Raw genomic sequence first — 23356 nt, 5'->3', positions numbered from 1 at the left:
GGGATCTGTTCCCGAAAACAAGGGTGCTCACTGTTACCACAGCTCAGAGATAAAGTCGGCAGTTAGAATCATTGCACTAACAGACCTTCACCCTCAGGTCCCTTTCAGTTGCTCAGATAGTTCCAGTAATGTCTTTACTTTCATAGCAAAAGGATCCAGTGCGGAATCAACACCTAGCGGTTCATTCTCACGCCTTAGCTTCCATCCACTGGGGGTGGTGTCTTCTTCCTCTCTAGTGCTTGTTTTAGAAGGTCAGGCCAGTTGTTGAGTAGATGGCCTACCCTGAGCCCATGTGATAGGAGCTTATGGCTAGGTCTAGGTGTGCATCATTGGTTGGCCATCACGACTTTGGCCATCACACAAATTGTGGTTTTGGTTGTACCCTTAACACTCATGTTGCCTGCAGTTGGTTCAGTGTGTTGTGTGTCACGTTGCTTTCTTTTCTTCTTGTATTATTTCATTGAGAAGCATTTTCAGAAAAATACAAATATCCCACTATTTCTCAAACATGAGTTTATTTTTATTTTCATTATCTTGTCCCAGAGTATATGTAGATATCTTTTCAAAGGGTTGTAATCTACTATGATACACATTTGTTTTCTTGTCTAAGTCTCCTTTATTCACTAGTCAGGGCTCTTTAATTTCTATATCTAGTCAGATTTATATACTTACTACGTAACTGCTTCAAAAGTTGTTCTAGCTTTGATCCCGTATTCAGCTATTTCCCCAGTGAAGGAGTAGCCATCATCAATTACCCAGAAGCCCTTTCTCCCATTACTGTTCCTCCCTCCCTTGCTGTCTACTTTGTTAGTCTCTACCTAATGGCTTTTGGGAATTGAATCATTTATGAATAAGGAGGGTACTGTTTATTTTGATTTAATGACTTATATTAGCTCTGTGTGCATGGGGTCTCTGACTTATTTGATGAGACATTCCCTGGAGTCTACTACATATAAATGCTCAATAAGTTATAGATTCACTCCAAGGCAAATACTTGTTATACACCTATTAGGAGTTAGTTGTTATTCCAGACACTGGAATACAGCCATCAGTCAATAAGAAAACCACATGAAAGATTACATTTATAGTGGACATGTCATGAATCAAATTTAGAAAAATAAAAAGTTATTCATGTGTTTATAGGAGTTGTGTGAATGTTAATGTGAGTGATGAAAATCCTTTCATAAAGTTTCAGTTAATTCACATTAATGTATGCTCAAGGATGAAAGATTTGGCTTTACAGTTTCTTTCTTGCTGTGCTGTTGATGGAACAGGCCCTGTGATGGTACTACTTTGCCCTTTAAAATTATAAGGATGTGTACGTGTATGTGTTTGTGTGTGTGTGTATGTTTATATATGGGTGTGTGTATATATATATGTATATATATACAAATATATATATATATATTTGTGCTTTCGTGTGGGTACATATATGTTCATATCTGGGTACATCCGTGTAGAGAGCAGAGTTTAGTGTTGGGTGTTATTCTCAATTACTCCCTCCCTGTCTTTTGAGACAAGAGACTGCTCCTCATTGTACCTGGAGCTTGCTGCTGATTCAGCTAGATTGTCTAGTATGTCCCAGAGATCCACTGTCTCCACCTCCCAGGGCTAGGTTTGCAAGCACTCACTTGACATTATAAATGTGGTTTCAGGGGATGCTCAGAGCTCATGCGTGCATGACAAGCACTTTGTCAATGGAGCCATCTACTCAGCTTGAAGTTGATTTTCATTAGCGTGTACAGAATAAATTGTCATGATATTTTTTTTTCCTCTCACTGATTCTTGAGTTAAGACAGTTCTGCTGGTTCTTCACATGCAGAATCTGGTGCCTAGAATAGAGCTAAATCCTTTAAAGGGCAAATGATAACCTTAGCAACATAAACATTTATATTACCCAACACCACATTATAGATGATTAGTTTCTGTGTCTTTGATTAAAGACAGCTCCAGATGAAAGCTTGATTTGAGTATTTTCTGTTATAATACGTAATAAAATAAAATATACATATATTTGAAACAAGGTCCAAGCTGGCCTTGAACTCCTGGCAGTCTTCCTGGCTTGGTCTCCCTAGTGCTATTTTTACAGGCTTAAAAATGCCTGTCTTTGCTGTAAATTTTTGTCTGTCTTTCTGTCTATCTATCATCATGTATATGGGTGTTTTGACTGCTTTTCTTTTTACCACATATGTGCATCACCCACGGAGGCCGGAAGAGAGCATTAGATCCTCTGAAACTGGAGTCACAGATAATTGTCTGTCTTCATGTGGGTGCTGGATATCAGACTTGGGTCCTCTGGAAGAGCATTCTCTTAACCCCTGAGCCCCATCTCTCCCACCATATATATAAATTTAAAGGGCGCTTTTAAAAAACTACATGTGTATGTGCAAGTGTGCAGTTGTGCATCTAAGTGCAAATGTCTGTGGAGGCCAAAGAGCTGTCAGACCTTCTAGAACTGGAGTTGGCTTCTGTGGGCTGCCTCCTGTAGGTGCCAGGAACTGAACTCAGGTCCTTTGCAAAAGTAGCAAATGCTCTGAACTACTGCACCCTCTCTTCAGTCTGCTCTGCTATACTTCTGATAATACATAATAGAGTAGAAGAAAATAGAATCAGCAACAATTCTTTATGATCAAACATCTACACTTCAGTTAATTTCCTGTCATAATTACAACAAATGTTTATAGACTTGAGCTCTCTTTTTTGAGTATTAGAATATTATATAAATATGAACTCATTCAACACACGGTGGATTGCCCGTTCTTATCTAAGTAGCTATTTCACAACACTCTTAGGAAGATTAAATGAGCTGATGTGTGGACTTTGCTCATAAACTCTAATGAGTATGTGAACACTGGATGTGAATTTCTCTTATTACACTATCAGGAAATATGATCATTTTAAAAAATAAAAATGTTACAACTTTTATGCACTTGGCGATTTCTCAGTTGTGCTACAGGGATTCTTGTTTAGGAGGTCTGGGGTAGGTCTAAAACCCTGACTTCTCTCTCTCAAATCTTTTTATTAGCTCATAGATAATTCAAAGCCATGAATTTCTGATAGGATCCAGGTAGTCCATGCTGTTGTCTGCTGACCCCATTCAGTGATAGGCTGGTTTTGTGGTGTAAGCCACTTGCATATTTAACTTCCTGTTATTTTATGGAACCAGTTGGAGCCCCAGGGACTCCAAATGAACACCTGGAACATGTGCATTCATGTTCAGTTTTCTGAGTAGACTTAACAGACGTAGGTGCATGTTTAGAAGATATGTTGACTTCTGCCGTATTTCTCACTTGTTTCATGTATTAGTGTATAATACAGTTGATATGTTTTCCACCAATCACACTTTTTCTTTTGGCATATGTATTTATTACTTTTGCTTACTTTCTATATTCTGTATCTATGAGGTCATTGTTGATTAAATTTACAGTTCATATATTTTCCTAAATTCCCTGTGACTTTTTTTTTTTTATTTTCGAGACAGGGTTTCTCTGTAGCTTTTTGGTTCCTGTACTGGAACTAGCTCTTCTAGACCAGGCTGGCCTCAAACTCACAGAGATCTGCCTGCCTTTGCCTCCGGAATGCTGGGATTAAAGGCGTGCGCCACCACCGCCTGGCTCCCTGTGACTTTTTTACCTTATGATATCTTTTCATAGAAGGGGAAACCCCCCCTTTTTTTTTTGGTTTTTTTGAGACAGGGTTTCTCTGTGATTTTGGAGCCTGTCCTGGAACTAGCTCTTGTAGACCAGGCTGGTCTCGAACTCAAAGAGATCCGCCTGCCTCTGCCTCCCGAGTGCTGGGATTAAAGGCGTGCGCCACCACCGCCCGGCTGGAAACCCTTTTTAAGAATAGATTTATCTCAGTTTTAATTATGTATTATGTATCTGTCTGTGTGTGTAGGTGGTGAGGGGTTTTTGCACAAGTGTAGGTGCCCACAGAGGCGAGAGTTCTTGGCTCCCCTGAAGCTGGAGTTGCACACTGTTGTTATCCACCTGGTATTGGTGCTGGGAATTGAGCTCAGGTCCTCAGGAAAAGCAGTGCTTCCTCTTAATCACAGGGTCCTTTCTCCAGGCCCTAGATAAAACCTATTTTTTTTGAGACATGGAAAATGAAAATGTTTAATTTTTAATGTTTTCAAATTTCTTTTTAAAAACAATTTCTTTAATGTTCATTAAGTGCTTTACCTGAGTGTATGCACATCCAAGAAAATTCAACTCAGAGGGGCAACAAGAGATAGAGATAAGTATATTGAGGATGGGGGAGAACTTTAATTCTAGCATTCAGAAGGCAGATCTCTAGGCCAGCCTAGTCTACATAGTGACTAGAACAGCTCCAGAACAGCCAGATATACACAGTGAAACCCTGTCTAAAAAATAAATAAAATAAAGGAGGAGGGCATGAAATTCAGAAGATGTCTTCTTTGGAAGAAGGTGCACAAAAGAAGCGTAAGGGGATAAGAGAGGATAACCATCGTGAGCATGAGCAAGATACTTTGCACTCATGACATCGATTATAAACATGCATGAAACTGTCAGAAAATAAAACGTTTATCTTTTTTTTTTTTTTTTTTAATATTTATTTATTATGTATACAATATTCTGTCTGTGTGTATGTCTGCAGGCCAGAAGAGGGCACCAGACCTCATTACAGATGGTTGTGAGCCACCATGTGGTTGCCGGGAATTGAACTCAGGACCTTTGGAAGAGCAGGCAATGCTCTTAACCACTGAGCCATCTCTCCAGCCCCCAAACGTTTATCTTTTAAACAAAACTACTCCCTCTTCCCCCAAAATAGTAGCCAGGAATAAACAAAACTTACGAGCAGGCAAACATTTCCATAAACTTTCTTCATACTTTAGCAGCACTAAAGAAGGCCTAGATAAGATGACAAGTTGGGTTCACGGATGGAGATATTCTATCATCTGTGGATTCAGTGCAATTTCAACACAAATTCTAGCAGTTTTTCCCAGAATTAAATTGATCCTAAAACTTATATATAGAATACTAATTATAGCCAGATGGTGGGGACACACATCTTTAATCCCAGCACTCAAGAGGCAGAGGCAGGTGAATCTCTGTGAGTTTGAGACCAGCCTGGTCTACAAGAGCTAGTTCCAGGATGTCACCAAAACTACAGAGAAACCCTGTCTCGAAAAACAAAACAAAACAAAAAAGAAAACCAATTCTATAATAAAATTTGTCAGGCCTCCTGGTAAGCAGTCTTATAACATGTCCCTTGTTACAACACTAAGTGCTGAAAACACAAACTACCCGATGGGATGATATTTATCATTTCCTGAACCAACTTACAAATATGTGAAAAATCAAAGTCTGATGGGAGGTTAGTGGGGAAAATGTAGACAGCTCAGGAAAATATACTGCATAGGATTTTCAACACAGGAAAAAAAAAACCTGTAAATTAGATCCTTACCTAATACCATTCTTTTTTTTTTTTTTTGGTTTTTGGTTTTTGGTTTTTCGAGACAGGGTTTTTCTGTGGCTTTGAGCCTGTCCCGGAACTAGCTCTGTAGACCAGGCTGGCCTCGAACTCACAGAGATCCACCTGCCTCTGCCTCCCGAGTGCTGGGATTAAAGGCGTGCGCCACCATCGCCCTGCCCTCATACCATTTTTGAGGTGAATTCTAGATGTTTAAAAGTATTTCAGTATTAGACAAAAATGCTAGATGAGCATTTATATGGCATTATATTATAGAACTTCATATTAAATGAGAAATAAAATTGAATTAATCATTAAGGAATTTGATCATGGGCCAGAAAGACAGAAGACCTGGGTTTCATTCCTAGCACCCACATGGCAGTGCACACTGCCCATAACCCCAGTTAAAAGATAATGCTAGAAACCTATGGAAGAGATTGCTTCTGTCAGAAGCCTCACACAGACAGACATCCAGGCAAAACACCAATGCCCATTAAAGAAATTATTTTTAAAAAGCAGTAAACGTTTCAAAAACAAAAGAAATTTGGTAACATTAAAATTAAACATTTCCATCTTCCATGTCTCAAAAAACAATAGGTTTTAGCGCCTGGAGAGAGGGCCCTGTGATTAAGAGGAAGCCCTGCTTTTCCTGAGGACCTGAGCTCAATTCCCAGCACCTATACCAGGCGGTTCACAACAATGTGCAACTCCAGCTCCAGGGGAGCCAAGAACTCTCGCCTCTGTGGGTCACTTATCAGTTGTTACAACACTGAAGAAAATGACTTCCTGCCCCTGGCATCTTTTGCTGCCAGTAACTTCTCAGGGATAGTAGGGCCTCCTTGGCCCCTTCCTGTCTGCAGGTGGCCGCACCTGCTGTGTGTTTATGAGTCGCATCTTCTGCCACCACCCGGTGTCTCGCAGGCTCCTCCCCATCCTTTTAGCTAACCCTGCCCTGTATTCATGTTTTCAGCACTATTGGCACACAAACATGCAGTGCATCTTTGCACTTGACCTTCTTGTCATCTTTTTAACTTACTAATTCGAGGAGTTCTTCTGTATAGACCACTGCTATTTCTACATAGATAGTCATACGTGGGCATTCATTTTTCCTGTGTTGTAGGATCATAGGTCAGTAGAAACACCTACAACAAACTTGCTGCTGGTTCTAATGGGGGCAATTCTAGTGACTTGCCATTGAGAATGTTGTTTGCACGGAATTTTGTTAGCTGCTGTTGTCACTATGGATGTAAAATAATGACTCCATTTTAACGGAAATAAAATCATTTATCCTTAGCCAAATATGTGTGTCTCTAGTACTAGAACACAGATTCAAGTTATTTTGACATGTTCTACCGTGTAAGAAGTTACACGAATTTTTGTAGTCACAGAGCAGAAGGAAGTCATAATAAACACGCTTGTAATTACATTGGTGGGACCATCAGATAGACAGTAGGCATGGTGAACCAAGGCAATCTCTTCCATAGGTTTCTAGCATTATCTTTTAATATTCTTTGCTTTAGGATTGGTGGAGACAGGAGGTCTGCTAAGCTTAACAGTACATTCTGAGATGGGTTTCTGTTAGTAAGGAGACTGGTAGGTCAGATACAAAGTCGGGGTATCTGGTTTTTAAAGGGTCAAAGACAGCCCAGGATGATTTTGGCTCTGGGTCTACCACATTCCCTCTCTGCTTAGTCATGGTCCTCAAGTCAGCCAAGGTCAAGCAGCTGGGGGATTTAATATGGAGGCCGCATCTTTAGAACATGCCAGTTCATATCAAGTTAAGACACTTTTTTTTTTTAAATTCATGGGTGGATTTTGATTTTATCAGACAACTTTTCAGCATTACTTAAGATAATGTGGTAGATTTGTTCTCCTCCTGTCTGTTGCTGTGGTCCTTACAGGCATTTTGTCCTGGTAGACTGCTCTTGAGCCCTTGAATTAAGTACAGTTTGTTTCTGCTTCTTTAGGTGTTGCTCCCCTCTGCAATTGGGTTGATTGTGCGCTATTATTTTCAATTTTTTTCATCTGTATTATTGAGTTAGATTGGTCCTTTTATTTTATATTCTTGGCTTACAATGTTGCTTTGGTAACATTAACTGTATAAAACAAAGCTTCCTCTACTTATGGGAGACTTTCTGTAGATTCAGATTATCTTTTCCAAGAACATGCTTCTAAACTTCTTGGTCCCAGTGTTCTGTTTGTAGGAAGGTTTTAAACTACTTCACTGATATTAATAAAGTTCCCTTCCTGAATGCTTTTTTGGGGTAGGTCAGTATCAGTTTTGGTAGCCACATTTCCTTAAAAATTTACTTTTAAATTTGTTGAAATAAAATTATTCTTTCCTGATTTATCTGTGTTGTTCTTCCAGGTGTATTTATCCTTTTTGAAAATTCCTATTGCTAATTTTCATTTTCTTTCTTTTGTCTGTTTTTTCTTTAAAAATTTTCATATATATATTTTGATTATATTTTCCTCTAGAAAATATAATCCTAGATCCTCCTAGATCCCTCCATCCCAACTTTATATTCTCTAGAAAACAAACCTCACAAAACAAAAATTAAAACAATCAAAAGACCAGTAAAACAAAATATGACAAAATGAAACAAAAAGTTCACACAAAATACCATTGAGTTTGCTCTGTATTGGCTACTACTTCTGGACACGGGGCCTGCCCTGGAGTGTAGTTGGTGTGTCTAGTGACACTCCCATGGAGTACAACTGGTTTTTTATTCCTATAGGTATTAATTACAAATAGGCCTTGGTCATGGGAAACACACTGTGTCCACTTTCCCTTCTTAGTGTTGGGCCCCTGGTTGGTTTGAATCTGCACAGGTCTTGTGGGTGCTGCCACAGTCTGTGAGTTCATGTGTGTATCAGTACTGTTGTGTCTGGAAGACAGTTTCCTTGGAGCCATCCATCATCTCTAGCCTTCTAGCCTTTGTAACCTTTCTACCTCCTCTTCTGCACAGATCCCTGGGTTTGGGGTGGTGCTGCTGGCGGGGGTATGACGGTTGGGTATGAAAATATACATTTGGGACTGAAGCTCCAGCCTCTCCCTTGCTGCACATGGTCCAGTTATGGTTATCTGTGCAATAAGATGACTCTGATGAAGGGCAGACGAGGCACTGATCTGTGGGTATGGCAGGATGTCATTAGGAGTCATTTATTGCTATGTTCATTTAGCATAATAATAGTATTAGCTTTTCCCCTAGGGCTCTGACCTATCTAGTCTCAGGTTCTTGTCCTCTTTACCAGTGTCATACATGAGTTCCACCTCATGGAGTGGGCTTTAAAAATCTAATTTAAAAAGTGGTTGTTTACTCCTAGAACATATGTACCATTGTTACCCCAGTATATCTTGTAGGCAGCTTGCTATTTTAGGTTACAAGTTTATAGCTGGGTGATATTGATAATCATTGATTATCTTTGCTGGTGTTCAGTTTACCTTCCAGCATCGTGAATGCTAGTCACTAGGGTTGAAGCTTCTCATAGGGCACCAGCTCAACTTCTTCATAGTCAGTTCATAAGTAAGTGTTGCCTTCATCAATAAGACCTTGCCCTCAGGTTGTGAAGGGCAACCAATAGCCCTGGCAATAGTCTATGATGTTAGAGGGTTTCATGGGACTCCTTTGGTCAACACTTCAAGGTGTCAACCACCTTGAAGCACTGGAGGTTTACCTGGTTACATAACATGTCTAGTTGGGACATTATCTTCCCTTTTTTTTGGTGATCCGTTTAGATTGCTTTTCTCACACACACACACACACACACACACACACACACACACACACACACACACTTTATTATGCTTCTACAGAAATCGGTTTCTATGTAGCTTTTCAAAAGGGCTTTAGTGTTAGTTGTCCCTGTCTATATTCCCTTCTTTCCCCTTTCCCCTCCCTTTAATCCTCCTACTCTCATTTCCCCTTTCTTTCTTAACATTATATTTTATATGCACTTCCATGGAAGACCCTCTTCTAGCCCAGCCCATTACTATATGCTTAATGTCTGTATCTATTCAGATTATAGCTGATAGGTATAGTAGCCCTGTCCTGCTCAGAAGAAAGGGTTCTACAACACTTGACTCCTCCTCCAGCCTTTGTATTCTTTCCTAGTCCTCTTTTGGGATTCTAAATTGTATTTCTATTTTGCCTGCCTTCCCTCTCGTCCTTCCTTCCCCTCCCTTCTTCTGTTTTGGAATTTTTATAGGTGTCAAAATAATCTTAAGTATACCTAAGTCTCTCTCCCACCAGCTACTGGTACACTCTCTCCTCATCTTGCTTCATCATGTCTTTCTTCTAGAACCTACTGAGTTTTCTTTGTTTTGCCCATGTGAACAAGGGTTTGGGTTCATTCACTGAGGCCTGGGCAAGCTGCCCATGGCTGCACCCCTGAAGAAGAATGACTCTCCCTCCTCCAGTAGCCATTGATTGCCAGCGGCTCCTTAGTTACGGTTGGGGCCTTGGGAATCCCCACCTGTGTGCTGGAATTTTTACTGACTTGATCTTCTGCAGGTCTTGTGCAATAATCATAACTGCTGTGAGTTTATGTGGACAGCTTCTGAGTCATGCCCAGAGGACAGCATTTTGTAGCCCTTGACCCTGTCATGCAGTTCTCACAGTCTTTCTAACCCCCATGATGTCCTGGGTGCAGAGGGAGGTGTTAATAAGATGTTCCCTTTGCCACAGAGCACTCAATCACACCGCTGTGTCTTAATGAGGCGTTAGCCCGTCTCCCTCCCTCTAAGATGCAGTTTTAAGTTCTTCTCTTAGGAACATTTGTACGATTCTAGATGTTGAATTTATCTTCTTATTTCATTAGCCATGTCGGTATTTCCTCTTGCTTTTCAACGCAATAAGTCCATGGACACTAAAATTTCTGCTTGTTTCCCCATTTTCTTCTTCCACTGTAGATGCCACTGTCAGCTGTCTTCCTCTAGCTTTCTACCTCATTTTGAGACAGACTTTCTCACTCAAATGTAGATAACCACCTCAGCTAGACCAGGTGACCAGTGGTTTCCCAGGACCCACCACCTGGCTTTGTCTCCCAGTGTTGAGGTTGCAGGCATGCCCTGCCACCCCTGGCTTTTCCGAATTAGGTCTCTATGGTTGTTGAGCAGACACTTTATGCATTGAGCCATTTCTTAAGCCCCCAAATGTGATTTCTTAATAAAGTGAACAATATTTTTGGTTACTTTGAGTTGTGGCTGTAACTTTAGGACAAATTTGGAGTTTTCCACTTCTGGTGTCAGGTGAGTGGCCAGAATTCCCACATGTTGGTGATGGAAACCTCTCTGATTTCTCAGTGTTTATGATTTCAGACTTTGGAGGTTAGATCTATGCAGCCTGTATATGCGTTCATATGTACATACACACATATGAGGATATGTACAAACATATATCCATATACATATGCATGTAGCTTTGTATGTGTTAAACTTATTTATACTGTGTAGATTAATACTGACAAGAACATGTAACGTGCTTAGCAACTTAAGTAGATTTCTAAAAGCTGAATATTGGTGAATTTATTGCTATAATTAGGTAAAATATATATTCGTAGATAAGATGTTATTGTTGAAATATTTTCTTACAGTCGTTTGTTTCTGTGGTTTTAAAATTTGTTATATTTTCCATTGCCACATAGTTGTTGAGCTAAATATTTCAAATTCCTGTTCTTCCCTGTCACTTCCTGTAGGGTGTTCTGGTTGTCTTCACCTTACTGTTTAGGAGGTGGTTATTTAGTATTTGCTTTGAGTGCTGTAAAATGTTAATTCATCTGGCTTACAGGAATTTAATGATTGTGAGGTGAGAAGTATCACATAAGCCAACTAAATACAACCCTTCAAATAAGTCAGTTAGCCTTAAAATATTTGGCACTAAATGATCCAAAATTCAGCATCCTTTATGTATACAGAAGAAGTGTCTTATTTCAAAATAAATTATTTGCCACTTAGCTCTGTCAAAAACCAAACAAACAAAACCACCACAGTGTACCTACTGCAAGTAAATGGAACTTGGTTGATATGTTCCTGCCGAGACTACAGTTCCTGTCCTTTTCCTCATTGAACTCTTGCCCTGTTATTCTTGTTCTTTCCTTTCTTGCTCAGGTTATGTTGTCAAGGCTGACAGGTTTTTTTAAAATCAACAGAGTTAATGTAGAAATCCACAGAAATACAGCAAAGACGACAGTTACTGCGGTCAGGCAGCCTGAACTTAAATTTTAGTTTCGCCACTAATTTTGTGTGCATTTGTGTATGGGCATATAAGTGTATATTTTTGTGTACGTGTGTGCCTGTGTCTCAGTTTCCCCATTTCCCTGAGGTTGGCCTAGTAAGCATCTCTTCAGTGACCTGTCACTGTTGCCACCCCCAGCTCACATCCCCATAACATAGTCTAAGGGACTTTCTTTCCTTGCCTCTGCCCACTCCAACTTCTCTACCACATTACCACCGTTTGTCCTTCTTAAAGTGAGCAGTTTGGATGGGTGGGTGGAGACTTTCGATTCCTCGTCCCTTTGCTTTCCTCAAAGAGACATCCTCTGTGGTTAGTCACAAAGTCAGGCTGCTCTAATAAAGAAGTGGCTGAACTCAGTCCAGGTGGCTGAGGGAAGTCAGTCATCGGGGCCAGATTCTCTCCTCTTGCATGCTACATGCTCATTTCACATAACCAATTAGACGATTGCAACCCTTATACCATTCATGCAGTTCTGATGTCTCTGTTTCTATAGACATAGATGTCTGTACTGGTGTCGTATTTTACCGATGCAGACAAACTGAGGGGTTTTAGGCATAATGCAATGCTGCCTGCTGTCTTTCCTGGTCCAATTTAGAAACGGCTGACTGCCTGAATTTCTTTGTTTTCCATGGTATTTAGTAGAGTTCGCCCGAACTTCCTGGGTTGAGTTTAAACTTGAATATTAGATCACTATTAAAACGTCAAAGCCAGCACCTCTCATAACAGCCTATCTTTCATGTTCTTTTTTACTTTGGCCACTCAGATTGTGGCTGAAGGAAAGACTCCAGTTGCTATTCTTAAATGCCGTCTCTCTTCCATGTCTGGCATGTTCTTTTAGGCCCCCTCCCACCCACTGGTAAATGCTAAATTTTGAACCTTGTTGGCTCTTGTTAGTCTCAGTGTTTAAATTAGTTTCATTATTTTAAAAGTCCCTCTAGCTGTTAACATATTTTCCCCCTCACCATACTGAGTTCCACATTGCCTGACATTAACATAGCCTGGTGCTTTCTTTTAGGTGTGCTGAGCTGATATTTTATGGCTCATCCAGTTGTTTTAATCTTCTTTTTTGCAATCAAGTGATGTTAAGGGTTTCTCACAGACAATGTGTGACCTTAGCTCCTGTCTAGCACAATGTCAGCGGGAGAGGTAATTCAGTGACTCTTTGTGCATTGTTTATACTTGCTAATATTTTTTCCTTAATTCTGCTTATATTTTAAACTGATAACCAGTTTCCACTTTCTGTTATTGCCCTGTCATTATTGGCAGTGGTTTCTTCCAATTCCTTATTATAATTTTTTGTATTTATTCATTTTTTAAAGAAGAAACAAACCATCTTTTTTCATTATACATACCCAATCCAAGTTCCCACTTTCTCCCCTCCTACCATTCCCTCCACTTACCTCCCATCCCACCCCTCACTCACTCCACAGAGAGGGTAAGGCACATTACTTTGGGGAAGGTCCAAGACCCTCCCTACTATATCTAGGCTGAGCAAGGTATCCATCCAAAGAGAATAGATACAAGCAGTAGGGATAAATCCTGGTGCCACTGCCAGTGGCTCCTCAGTCTGCCCCAGTCATGCAACTGTCAACCACATTCAGAGGGACTAAATTTCATCTTATGCTTGTTCCTTCCAAGTCTGACTGGAGTTGGTGAGCTCCCATTAGCTCAGGTAAACTGTGTCAGTGGATGAACCCATCATGGACTTGACCATTTTGCTCATATTCTCACTCCTCCCACTCTTCAACTAGACCTTGGGAGCTCAGTCCAGTGCTTCGATGCAGGCTGGGAATCAACCTGCCTCATGATCCAGCAATACTACTCTTGAGCATATACCCAAAAGATGCTCAACCATACTACAAAGACATATGCTCAACTATGTTCATAGCAGCATTATTTGTAATAGCCAGAACCTGAACACAACCTAGATGCCCCTCAACCAAAGAATGGATAAAGAAAATGTGGCACATTTACACATTAGAGTATTGCTCAGCAGTAAAATACAATGACAGTTTGAATTTTGCGTGTAAATGGATGGAACTAGAAAACACCATCCTGAGTGAGCTAACCCAGACCCAGAAAGATGAAGATGGTATGTACTCACTTATAAGTGGATACTAGTTATAAATAAAGGATATTGAGCTGATAGTTCATGATCCTAGAGAAGCTAAGTAATAAGGTGAACCCTAAGAAAAGCATGTATAGATCCACCTCAAAAGTCAAAATAGACAAGATTGCTGACAAAATTGGGAGCGTGGGGGTTGGGGGACATTCCAGCCTTCTAACCACTCAGCTTCCTCCAGCCCAAACCCTTGAAGCTTAGGAACTTGAGCTAACACGTGTGGGTATGTGTCTTTTATCACTAGTTTCCCCTGGGTGCTGGAAAACCCAGTTTGCTGACAGTTCACTTTTTCCTTTAGTTCTTAGACATTTTTTTTCCCATACTACTTTCACAATCTCCCCCCCCCCCCACACACACGTTTTGTCCTTTAGACTCTGTGCCTTGCTAGGTTGCCTCCCTCTATTCTTGAGTCTTCTCGTTTCCCATCATTCACTTCTGTGTCTTTATGCTGTGGTTTCTTCTGACCCCTTTCCTGCCACTGATTGCTGTGTTTCTCCCCTTGCCCTATGAATTTTCTAGCTTGATAATCTTAATTTTCAGTTTTCACCGAACTTTAAAAAATTTAGAAATTACTATTTTATTTTATTCTCCTTAATTTAATCATGTTTTTAATGCCAATACTTCGTATGTTTTCACCAGAAGTCTATTAGGTCTTCCCTACTTCTTCTGTATGCATTGGGGTTCATGTAAGTGATGAAAGGATCGGGCTCTTCAAACTCCAATACACTAACAAACATGTTTACAGTTTCTTATCTGTATAGTTATACATGTCTTTGCTTTCTTTTTTGCCTCCTTCCATTCCGTAGCCTCAGGAGTAGAGTGGACTCCCCATCCTATGGGATACTCTGGGGCTGTGCAGTTATTTGAATGATGAACTCCTTATGGTCCTAATTTGGAGCCAACGAGATCCTATACTAGCCCTTTCTCACAAAAGTCCCACAAACCTATGGCCAGCTCACCTGCCTTCTGCCTCTTGAGTTGACTGGCTCAATAAAAGATGATTGAGTTGAGTTGGCTGCATTTTAAATCAAAATAAGGAAGTAGACCAAATTCTAGGCCCCTTTCCCCTCCTCTACAGGATCCTCAATTTTTATATTTTATTCATATTCTCAAATGGTATCCTCATCATTATTTGTGATCTATTTGAAAGCTTATTTTTAGTATCACAGTTTATGTTATCCCTTCCTATACACAACCTCTTGAAGTACACACTGCAGGTTGTAGGAATTATCCTGGTGAAATGTTTGGACAAATAAACTCATCCGGAAAATTTTATTGGTTTTGGTTAATAAAAATTTGATGATCATTAGTTTGTCAAATTCAAGTTCTATTAATCTGGGAATCTTCCACAATGTCGCAGAGCAGTTAGAACAAGACAGAAGGGAGCTAGAGGGAGGAAGCAGAAAGGCAAGCGTCAGCATGGAGTTGTCAGCATGGCGAAGACAAGGAAATTGAAAGCCACACATAATTAGAAAGTTCAGTTCCTACAACCTTCGGCTATCTGCTAGAGTTATGGACAAGTCCAGTTAGACAGAATTAGACACTAAAGAGACCATTCTGCTCCAGAAAACGAAGACAAAGAAGCATTTAATAGAATTGCATGGATGAGAGTTGTATGCTTCAGCATTACAGGTTGCAAAGTTTGTGCATGTGTATTTATGTTTAAATAGTCATTTGCTTTTCATATTTGAGATGTGAATTATGCACATGCCTTCCCTGTGCATTACTCGATATTCAGTCGCTCCAATTCATCTTTAGGCAGAGAGATGTGAATTATGCAGCACGTGGAAGCTTCACAAAGAATGTTAATTAGTCGGCGCTCTACAGTAGCATTTAATGCTGAGGTTAATGATTTAGAAACAGTTCTTAAAAACCCACTGACTAGAGCCAATATATATGAGTTAGATCAGCTTTTATTGTGTGTCAGTGGCAGGTGGATGCGTATGTGTCTAAGCTCCCACTTTTTATGTATAAGAGTGTAGAGGCTGGTGGCATGTATTTAAGCTGTCTGCTACCAGCCCCAGCTAAAGGACATGCTCCTCTGTGTGTGACAGAAACCACCCTCTCATTTCGTTATTTTCTGAATTTTGCCATGGACGTTCTTATGGAAAGTATTTGTCTGATATTTGACTTTTGTTCAAAGAAAGCTTTTAGAAATGATTATTTGATTTAATTTTTTAGATTTACCTATTTTATGTGTTTGAGTGTTTTGAAGGCATGTATATATGCGCACCGTGAACATGAAGGGTGTAAGGTACCAAAGAACTGGAGTTATGCATGTTTGTGAGCTGTCGCGTGGGTGCCGGGTGTCAATCTCTAGTCTTCTTCAGGAGCTGCTGCTGCTCTTAAGCACAGAGCCACCTTTCCAGTCTTTATTTGATTCTTTTCCAGACAGGGTTTCACTATGTAGCCCCGGCTGGCCTTGAACTTGCAGTGTGGATGAAGACTAGGCTGGTTCTGAACTCTCAGAAGTGTGTCTGTCCCTCCCACCTGAGTGCTAAGATTACTGACTGTTGCTGCCACACCCAAGAAAGCTTTGTGAGGTGATGATAATAATAAAGGGTGGATAGTGGAGCTTTTTTGAGTAGATAAAGAGAGCACTAAATAGCTCATGTTATAAAAAATACATTTCTGGTTTCTTATATATATAACATAAAACTTGTATCTAGTGTCACTGAATGCTTTGTTTATAAATTTGAATGGCATTTATTTTTGTGTGTGTATGTGCTCACATGTGCATGCATGTGTGCATATAAACATGTGTACCACCTATGGAGGTCAGAGGACAGCTGGTATGTGTATGTTTGTGTCCTTCCACCATGCTGGTCGTGGGGAACAAATGCAGGTTATTAGGCTTGACAGCAAGCACCTTTGCCTGCTGAGCCAACTCTCTGACCCACCACTGTGTACTTTATTAAGAATTCCTGTTTATTCTACAGATATTATTAATAATTTAAGTTTCACTGTAGAAGTCCCCCACTTCCTGATGTTTATTGGTTTTTAATGTGTAACATTAGAAGTATGTTGATTGTGTAGGAAGTTGTTTATTAAAATATGTGTAATACTCCATATAGATCAGATGTTGGGTGTAGACATAATTAGCAAAGTGATTTCAAATTGCCAAAATTCAGTGAGTCAACAAACCAATTTTTAAAAAAATCCCAAGGATATTAGATTTGAAAATGTTGTTCCTTAATTTAGTTTGTCTATTATATGTTATTTTAATTATTCATAGTATTGCTGAACATGCCAGGAAATGTCCTGTAATGAATTTATTAAATAATGTAGTTTCAGTAATATGAACGTGCTATATTTAGTAGCATGTTTTAAAGTCTCAGATTAAAATGCTTTGTAAAGAGCCACCTAGCCACTTCAAAGCATGAAAACAAGTCTCTGCTTGGTAACTCTATCCATTTTGTAATTTTGAAACCAAATGCTCTTTTTAGAAAAGGAATAATTTGAGCTATGTTGCTATACATAAAGGGCTGATGATTTTTCTAGGAAACGAAAATACATATTCCCACTGGCATAGAACAGTGATCTTCACATAGGGTATCGCTTTCTGATGTGTATCAGTGAACATGGATTCCCACCCCTCCCCTCCTATGGATGCAGTAAATAGGAGATTGCTCCTTTTGCTGAGAGGGCCTGCATACATCCTCTTTGTTGTGTCATGCCAGACGGTTAAGGTGATCAGATGGGGTATACAGTGCTGGCCTTAAGTGAGTGCATTAGACGTGAAGGAGAATGCACCTGAAGACGGAGAATCTGAATGGAATTTATCTTCGGCTCCATTAGGAGGTTGAAGGGGGCATGAAAGAACTATTTCTTTAGTGTTGATGTGGATTTTTGCATGCCCAGAATCTCCTATTGTTTCTTATTTTTGCTATTAATAGTAAAGACTCACAAATTTGGTAAGTATAGACTTAGATTTTGTTCCTAAATAGATTATGTAGAGATTTTATGTAGATAATGTGTGTGTTTGGGAGTATCTATTTTAAATTTTACTTATTTTTGTGTGGGGGTATTTTTCCTTTATGTGTATGACTTTGTACCATGTGCATGCAGTGTGTGTGGAGGCCAGAAGAGGGCACCAGATCTTCTGGGGCTGTAGGTTGTGGGCCACCTTGAGGATGCTGGGAATTGAACCCAGGTCCTCTGGCAGAACAGCTAGTGCTCCTACCTTCAGAACCATCTTTCCAGCTCAGGGTGTATGTTTTGAGGTATTGTGATGAGTAAGAAATTTAGTCACACTTAAAATAAAATATGAATAGTTACCTCCTTCTTAGGATTAACAGTAATTGCCTACCATCCTGTCCATTGATAGGCGAGGTCTTTGATGTGTTCGCTTGCTTTCTTCTTTCCCCCCATTGTCCTTAGTAAGAGAAAGATATTCTTCAATTGATAAAAATTTGACTTAAAAAACTTTTAGCTTCCATTAAGAATTCTTTTTGTGACTTTATGGTTGTCATAGATGTTTAGGATTTCGTGTAACCTGGCTTCATTGTGTTACCTTGACTGTGTTCTGCTTCTGTCTCAATTTTGTGATGTACCTAGGCACTGCTATTCAAATGCAGTCAGTGTTGCTCCCTCTTTGAGTTTTTATTCTGGTCAATTAATGCTACCTGTTCTTCTGTTTCTGATAGCAGGAGCCTGCTTCTGCTACTTGTTCCTCTGTTGGTTTCTTTAGAATTAGGATGCTCTCAGGAGAACCCCTTATTTTAGTTGTTACATACTTTATAGGTGGTGCTTTCCGTACCCATCAACCATAGATAGGTACGCCGTAATTTATTAGTGGGGCCATTTGCTACTCACTTTTGTCCCTTCTCGGACAAGCGTATTGTTACCATTTGTTCATTATAAAACTTTTAAATTTATCTTTCCATGGTTGAAGAGATAGCTTGTCCTATGACATTCTCTGATCATAATGACTCCCTTATATATGTTTCTCACATGTATTATTCCTACCTGTTAAACTGCAGTTAAAATATTGGGTATTTTAGGGATGGATTAAAAGCAAAAGACAGATATTTTGTATAGCTGGAGTTCACAGAAGTTGACTTTAGACCAAGGGTTCTTAATCTATGGGTTGAGACCCCTTTGGAGATTAAATATCAGATAACATGCATATAAGATATTTTCCTTATGATTCATAATAGTGCAAAATTACAGTTATGTAGTAGCATTAAAATAATTTTATGGTTGGGGATCACCAAAACATGAAGAACTGAATTAAAGAGTCGCAGCATTAGGAAGATTGAGAACCACCACTTTAGACTCTTCTTTACTATTTTGTTTTGAGAGTTTGGTTCTCTTCTCCTTTTTGCAGGACCCTAACAGGAGCATTCATACCAGCAGCAGCAGCAGCAGCAGCAGCAGTAGCAGTAGCAGCAGCAGCAGCAGCAGCAGTAGCAGCAGCAGCAGCAGCAGCAGTAGCAGCAGCAGCAGCAGCAGCAGTAGCAGCAGCAGCAGCAGCAGCAGTAGTACCAGTTTTTCAAAGCCTCACAAATTAATGAAGGAGCACAAGGAAAAACCTTCTAAAGACTCCAGAGAACATAAAAGTGCCTTCAAAGAACCTTCCAGGGATCACAACAAATCTTCCAAAGACTCCTCCAAGAAACCCAAAGAAAACAAACCACTGAAAGAAGAAAAAATAGTTCCTAAGATGGCCTTCAAGGAACCTAAACCCATGTCAAAAGAGCCAAAAGCAGACAGTAACTTACTCACCATCACCAGTGGACAGCAGGATAAGAAGGCTCCCAGTAAAAGGCCCCCCATTTCTGATTCTGAAGAACTCTCAGCCAAAAAGAGGAAAAAGAGCAGTTCAGAGGCTTTATTTAAAAGTTTTTCTAGTGCACCACCACTGATACTCACTTGTTCTGCTGAGAAAAAACAGATAAAAGATAAATCTCATGTCAAGATGGGGAAGGTCAAAGTTGAGAGCGAGACGACGGAGAAGAAGAGGTCAACGTTGCCACCCTTTGACGATATCGTGGATCCCAACGACTCAGACGTGGAGGAGAATATGTCCTCAAAATCTGACGTGAGTAGCCGTGGGCCCCCCTCCTTCCCTTCAGCAAGTCTTGGGTTCTTTTTCAGAGAGCTTCATGGTTTGAAACGAGAGAACATGGATGCTGTCCCTACAGAAATGAGGAAGGGGTGTAGCCTACAAGTGAATTTCCTTAACTAATGGGAAGAAGGAAATGCAATCCTTGAGGAATCTGTGGAGGTTTTTAGACTATAATTGAAGTTGTTAAGGAAAGCTATATTCCACAATGCATTAAAGGTTATTTGAACGGCAGCATAAAGGTTCAGTGCCCTTGCAAGCTTTGTTGTTGTGTTCTGTACTGGTTGCTGACTTAAATTGTGTTCAAGCATTCAAGCTTGAAGGGAATGGAAAAACAAGTTCAAAGAGAAAAAAAAAATATATGGAGAATTGGTTACAGTTTGCTGTATTTCTGTGTGGTACTAGGGACTGAACCAAGGCCTTGCCTGACAAGCAAGCACTCTCCTCCTAAGCCAGACCCCAGCCCTAGTGCTGATATTTTTAACAGAGTTAAAGGAAGCTTTGTTATACCTGCATACTATGCATATTGAAATTTTGATATCCATATGTACCTGTAAAACTATTTCCAGTTTGAAAATCAAGCTGTCTTTTTCTTCACGGGGTAGCTCCTGACTGGGAAAGAGGGAATGCATAGTCTGCTGCGTATTTGCTGGTGGGCAGGATTATCTTCTGGATGCCTGAGAAGGCATCTCACCATCTAATACCCCAGTTGTTTGATATTGTGATGTGAGCTTATAATTACAGATTTGCAGAGTTGGCCGGAGGGATTTTGTGGTTATCTGTTTTAGCCTCTTACCCACATAAGAAATCTTGCACATGTAGTGATAGGACTGTTGGAGGGCTTTTGATTTTGTTTTTACTTGCTATGAGGTTCCATCCTCTTCCTGGCATCCTTCTTTCTTTGGCTGTCAGTATGCTAGGTCAAGGTCAAGAAGGGTCACTGACTGCTTTACAACACCTTTCTTTCTGTCCTATGATATCTCCTATGGATGTCCCTTCCTTAAATACTGGTGAAGGATAGGAGGCCTTTTCCATCTGACTTGGGTTTGTACTGTTGTATATCACAAGCCAGCTAGAATCAGGACAAGATGCCAGTTCCAGTTTTCTCTGGATACCTCCTCCTCATATTCTGTAGGGCTAATCCAAACTTCTTATCAAAGATCAGACTAGAAGCTTGTGTCACTCAAAATGCTACGACTGGGTGATTTGTTCAGTGCTGGGGAAAGATTAAAGACTTACAGCTTGTAAAATGAAAATGAGTGAAAGGAGTTATTCCACTCACCCAAGTATTTTTTTTTCCTTGCTTGCTCCGAACCTCCCTCTTAGCTTGAGACTTATTTGTAATGCACATACTACTTTTATGTGTATTTAGTGTTTGTTTCAGATCACCCTGAAATGCTCTCAGCGAGTGATTAATCTGTCAAGATTCGAGTTTGGCAACTTTCTCTGTGTTCTGAAATATTATGACTTTTCTAGAAAGAAAGCTCTGAGTTGGGCTGTGAGTCACTGGTAAACTATGAGATCAACTTAGCGTGTCATCACTAGCGTTAGAAGAACCAGGATGCATTGTCATTAGTATGAGTAAGTGATGGTTTATGGAGATTCTACTTTAGAAAGAATGTGTTTCTTCAGTGATCAGAATTTTCAAAGCCCCTTTCTAGGATGTTTGTTGATTTGTTAGGAGACCACGGGGTAGTTATAAGGCACTGTGGCTCTTTTGCATGCATTTGTCACACATGGGCTTCCTCCTCCTTGGGTGTTTCTGCCTGTTCTTTTATTCATCTCTTGTTCTTTTCTCTTTAGGCATGTTTTATAAAACGTGCCTTTCTTTTAATAAAAGTCTTATTCAGCTTGGTATGTTCATCCAAATGGATCCCCTAAAAGCTCTTTGAAAGCCAGGAGTTAGAACTGTTAATTACTTACAGCAGATAGTAAGTTCTTAGAATTATTGGGGATGGAAGACCAGTGATCACAAAAGGAATGGCTGCCATGTGCTGTGTGTAGCTCAGGAGACAAAGCATCTAAAAGCTCCTGAGTGTTGTTTAGGTATAAAACTCAACAACTGAGCTTTCCTTATACGTCTTTTGGTACTCAGTACTTTTATTTTGTTGCTCTTGGTCTAATTCTTTAAGCCATGAATTCAGGAGACTTTGCCCTTTGTAAAGGGTGCCAAGAGGACTAGAATTCAACTTATCCAGCAGTTTAGATAGCCATATAGATTGTCCCCTATATGGCATCTCACCTGTGATCAGGACAGCACCACAGGAACTGGAATGTTTTCCGAGTATCCAGAATCACTCTCAGCTTTAGAAACGTAGTTCCCATTGTCTCAGGGAGGGGGGTGAACTTGTTGGCCTCTGAGTACGGGTGATTCAATGACCTGGTTTCTCCCGGGTCCTTTCAAGTTTTAAGATTTGGTTATGTTCATTTGTGGGGATGGAGTAGTAAGGAAGCTTAGATAGAGCAGGTAGAGATCATGGACTCTGGAAATGAGAAAAGAAGTACGTGTGAGAAGAGATTAGGAATTAAGAAAGCTACAGAATAGTCTAAGGAGAGGGTCAATCTTAAAAGGGCTTGCTACACTAGTGTGAGGACCTAAGGTTGTATCTGTAGTGCCTATATAAAAATCTAGGTGTGCCAGGACACACCTATCACCCCTCTAGGGTGAGGTGTAAGACAACTGGATCCCCAGAGTTTGCTGACCAGCCAGTGTAGCCAGAGGTGAGCTCTAGGTTCAATGAGAGGTCGTGTGTGTGTGTGTGTGTGTGTGTGTGTGTGTGTGAATAAGACCTGAAAGAAGTATACTACCAATCAACCTGAAAATACGGAAGGGGAGAATCTCATAGGGGCCCTGCTCATAGGCAAAGAAGTACAGGCAATTAAGGAATGCTGAGAGAGGGAGAAATCATCTTCCTTGGGGAAAAGCCTAATTGGTTGTTCAATAAATACCATGTGGCCAGCCCTGAAAACAACACAAACTGAGCAAGTCATATATTTAGGTGTGTGTGTGTGTGTGTGTGTGTGTGTGTGTGTGTGTGTGTGTGTGTGTAAAACGTAGTAAGTAAAGGAAAGGAGACTATGATTTCAGGAAAGAGTAAGGGGAATAAGGGAGCGGTTGGAGGTAGAAAAAGGGAAGGAGAACACGATCTAATTATATTTTAATTTTTAAATATTTATTTGAAAAGTGGTGAGTGAAGAAGACACCCAGCATTGTCCTCTTGTTTCCACATATATCCACAAACATATCTGAACATATATATATTTATACAGCACACATACAACAACCAGCAGAAGGCTGGGGAGAGCAATTATACATCTGATATGTCTATAAGGACATCTTGTCTCAGTGTAGTCTTCTTGTTGTTTGAAATAGGGGTTCTCTGTTCTCTGTGTAGCCTGGAACTACTAGCCTGGCCTTGAACCCAGAGATCCACTTGTCTCAGTCTCCCAAGTGCTGGAATTAAAGGTGTGTGCCATCAGACCTCTCTTCATTTGGTA

General features: G+C 40.2%; 1 protein-coding gene across 2 annotated transcripts in view; it reads left to right on the top strand.

Annotated features, from left to right (window-relative positions):
- Mllt3 (MLLT3 super elongation complex subunit) overlaps nucleotides 1-23356 on the top strand; it is a 265026-nt gene that overhangs the window by 180155 nt on the left and 61515 nt on the right. For both annotated transcript variants that reach the window (XM_075945057.1, XM_075945058.1), the window contains exon 5: nucleotides 19121-19834. In XM_075945057.1, coding sequence (XP_075801172.1) covers nucleotides 19121-19834 — 714 coding nt within the window. The remainder of the gene's footprint in view (nucleotides 1-19120; nucleotides 19835-23356) is intronic.

This window comes from Microtus pennsylvanicus, chromosome 13 (genome assembly GCF_037038515.1).
Source record: "Microtus pennsylvanicus isolate mMicPen1 chromosome 13, mMicPen1.hap1, whole genome shotgun sequence".
Lineage (NCBI taxonomy): Eukaryota > Metazoa > Chordata > Mammalia > Rodentia > Cricetidae > Microtus > Microtus pennsylvanicus.
This window is presented reverse-complemented; position numbering and strand designations above follow the sequence as displayed.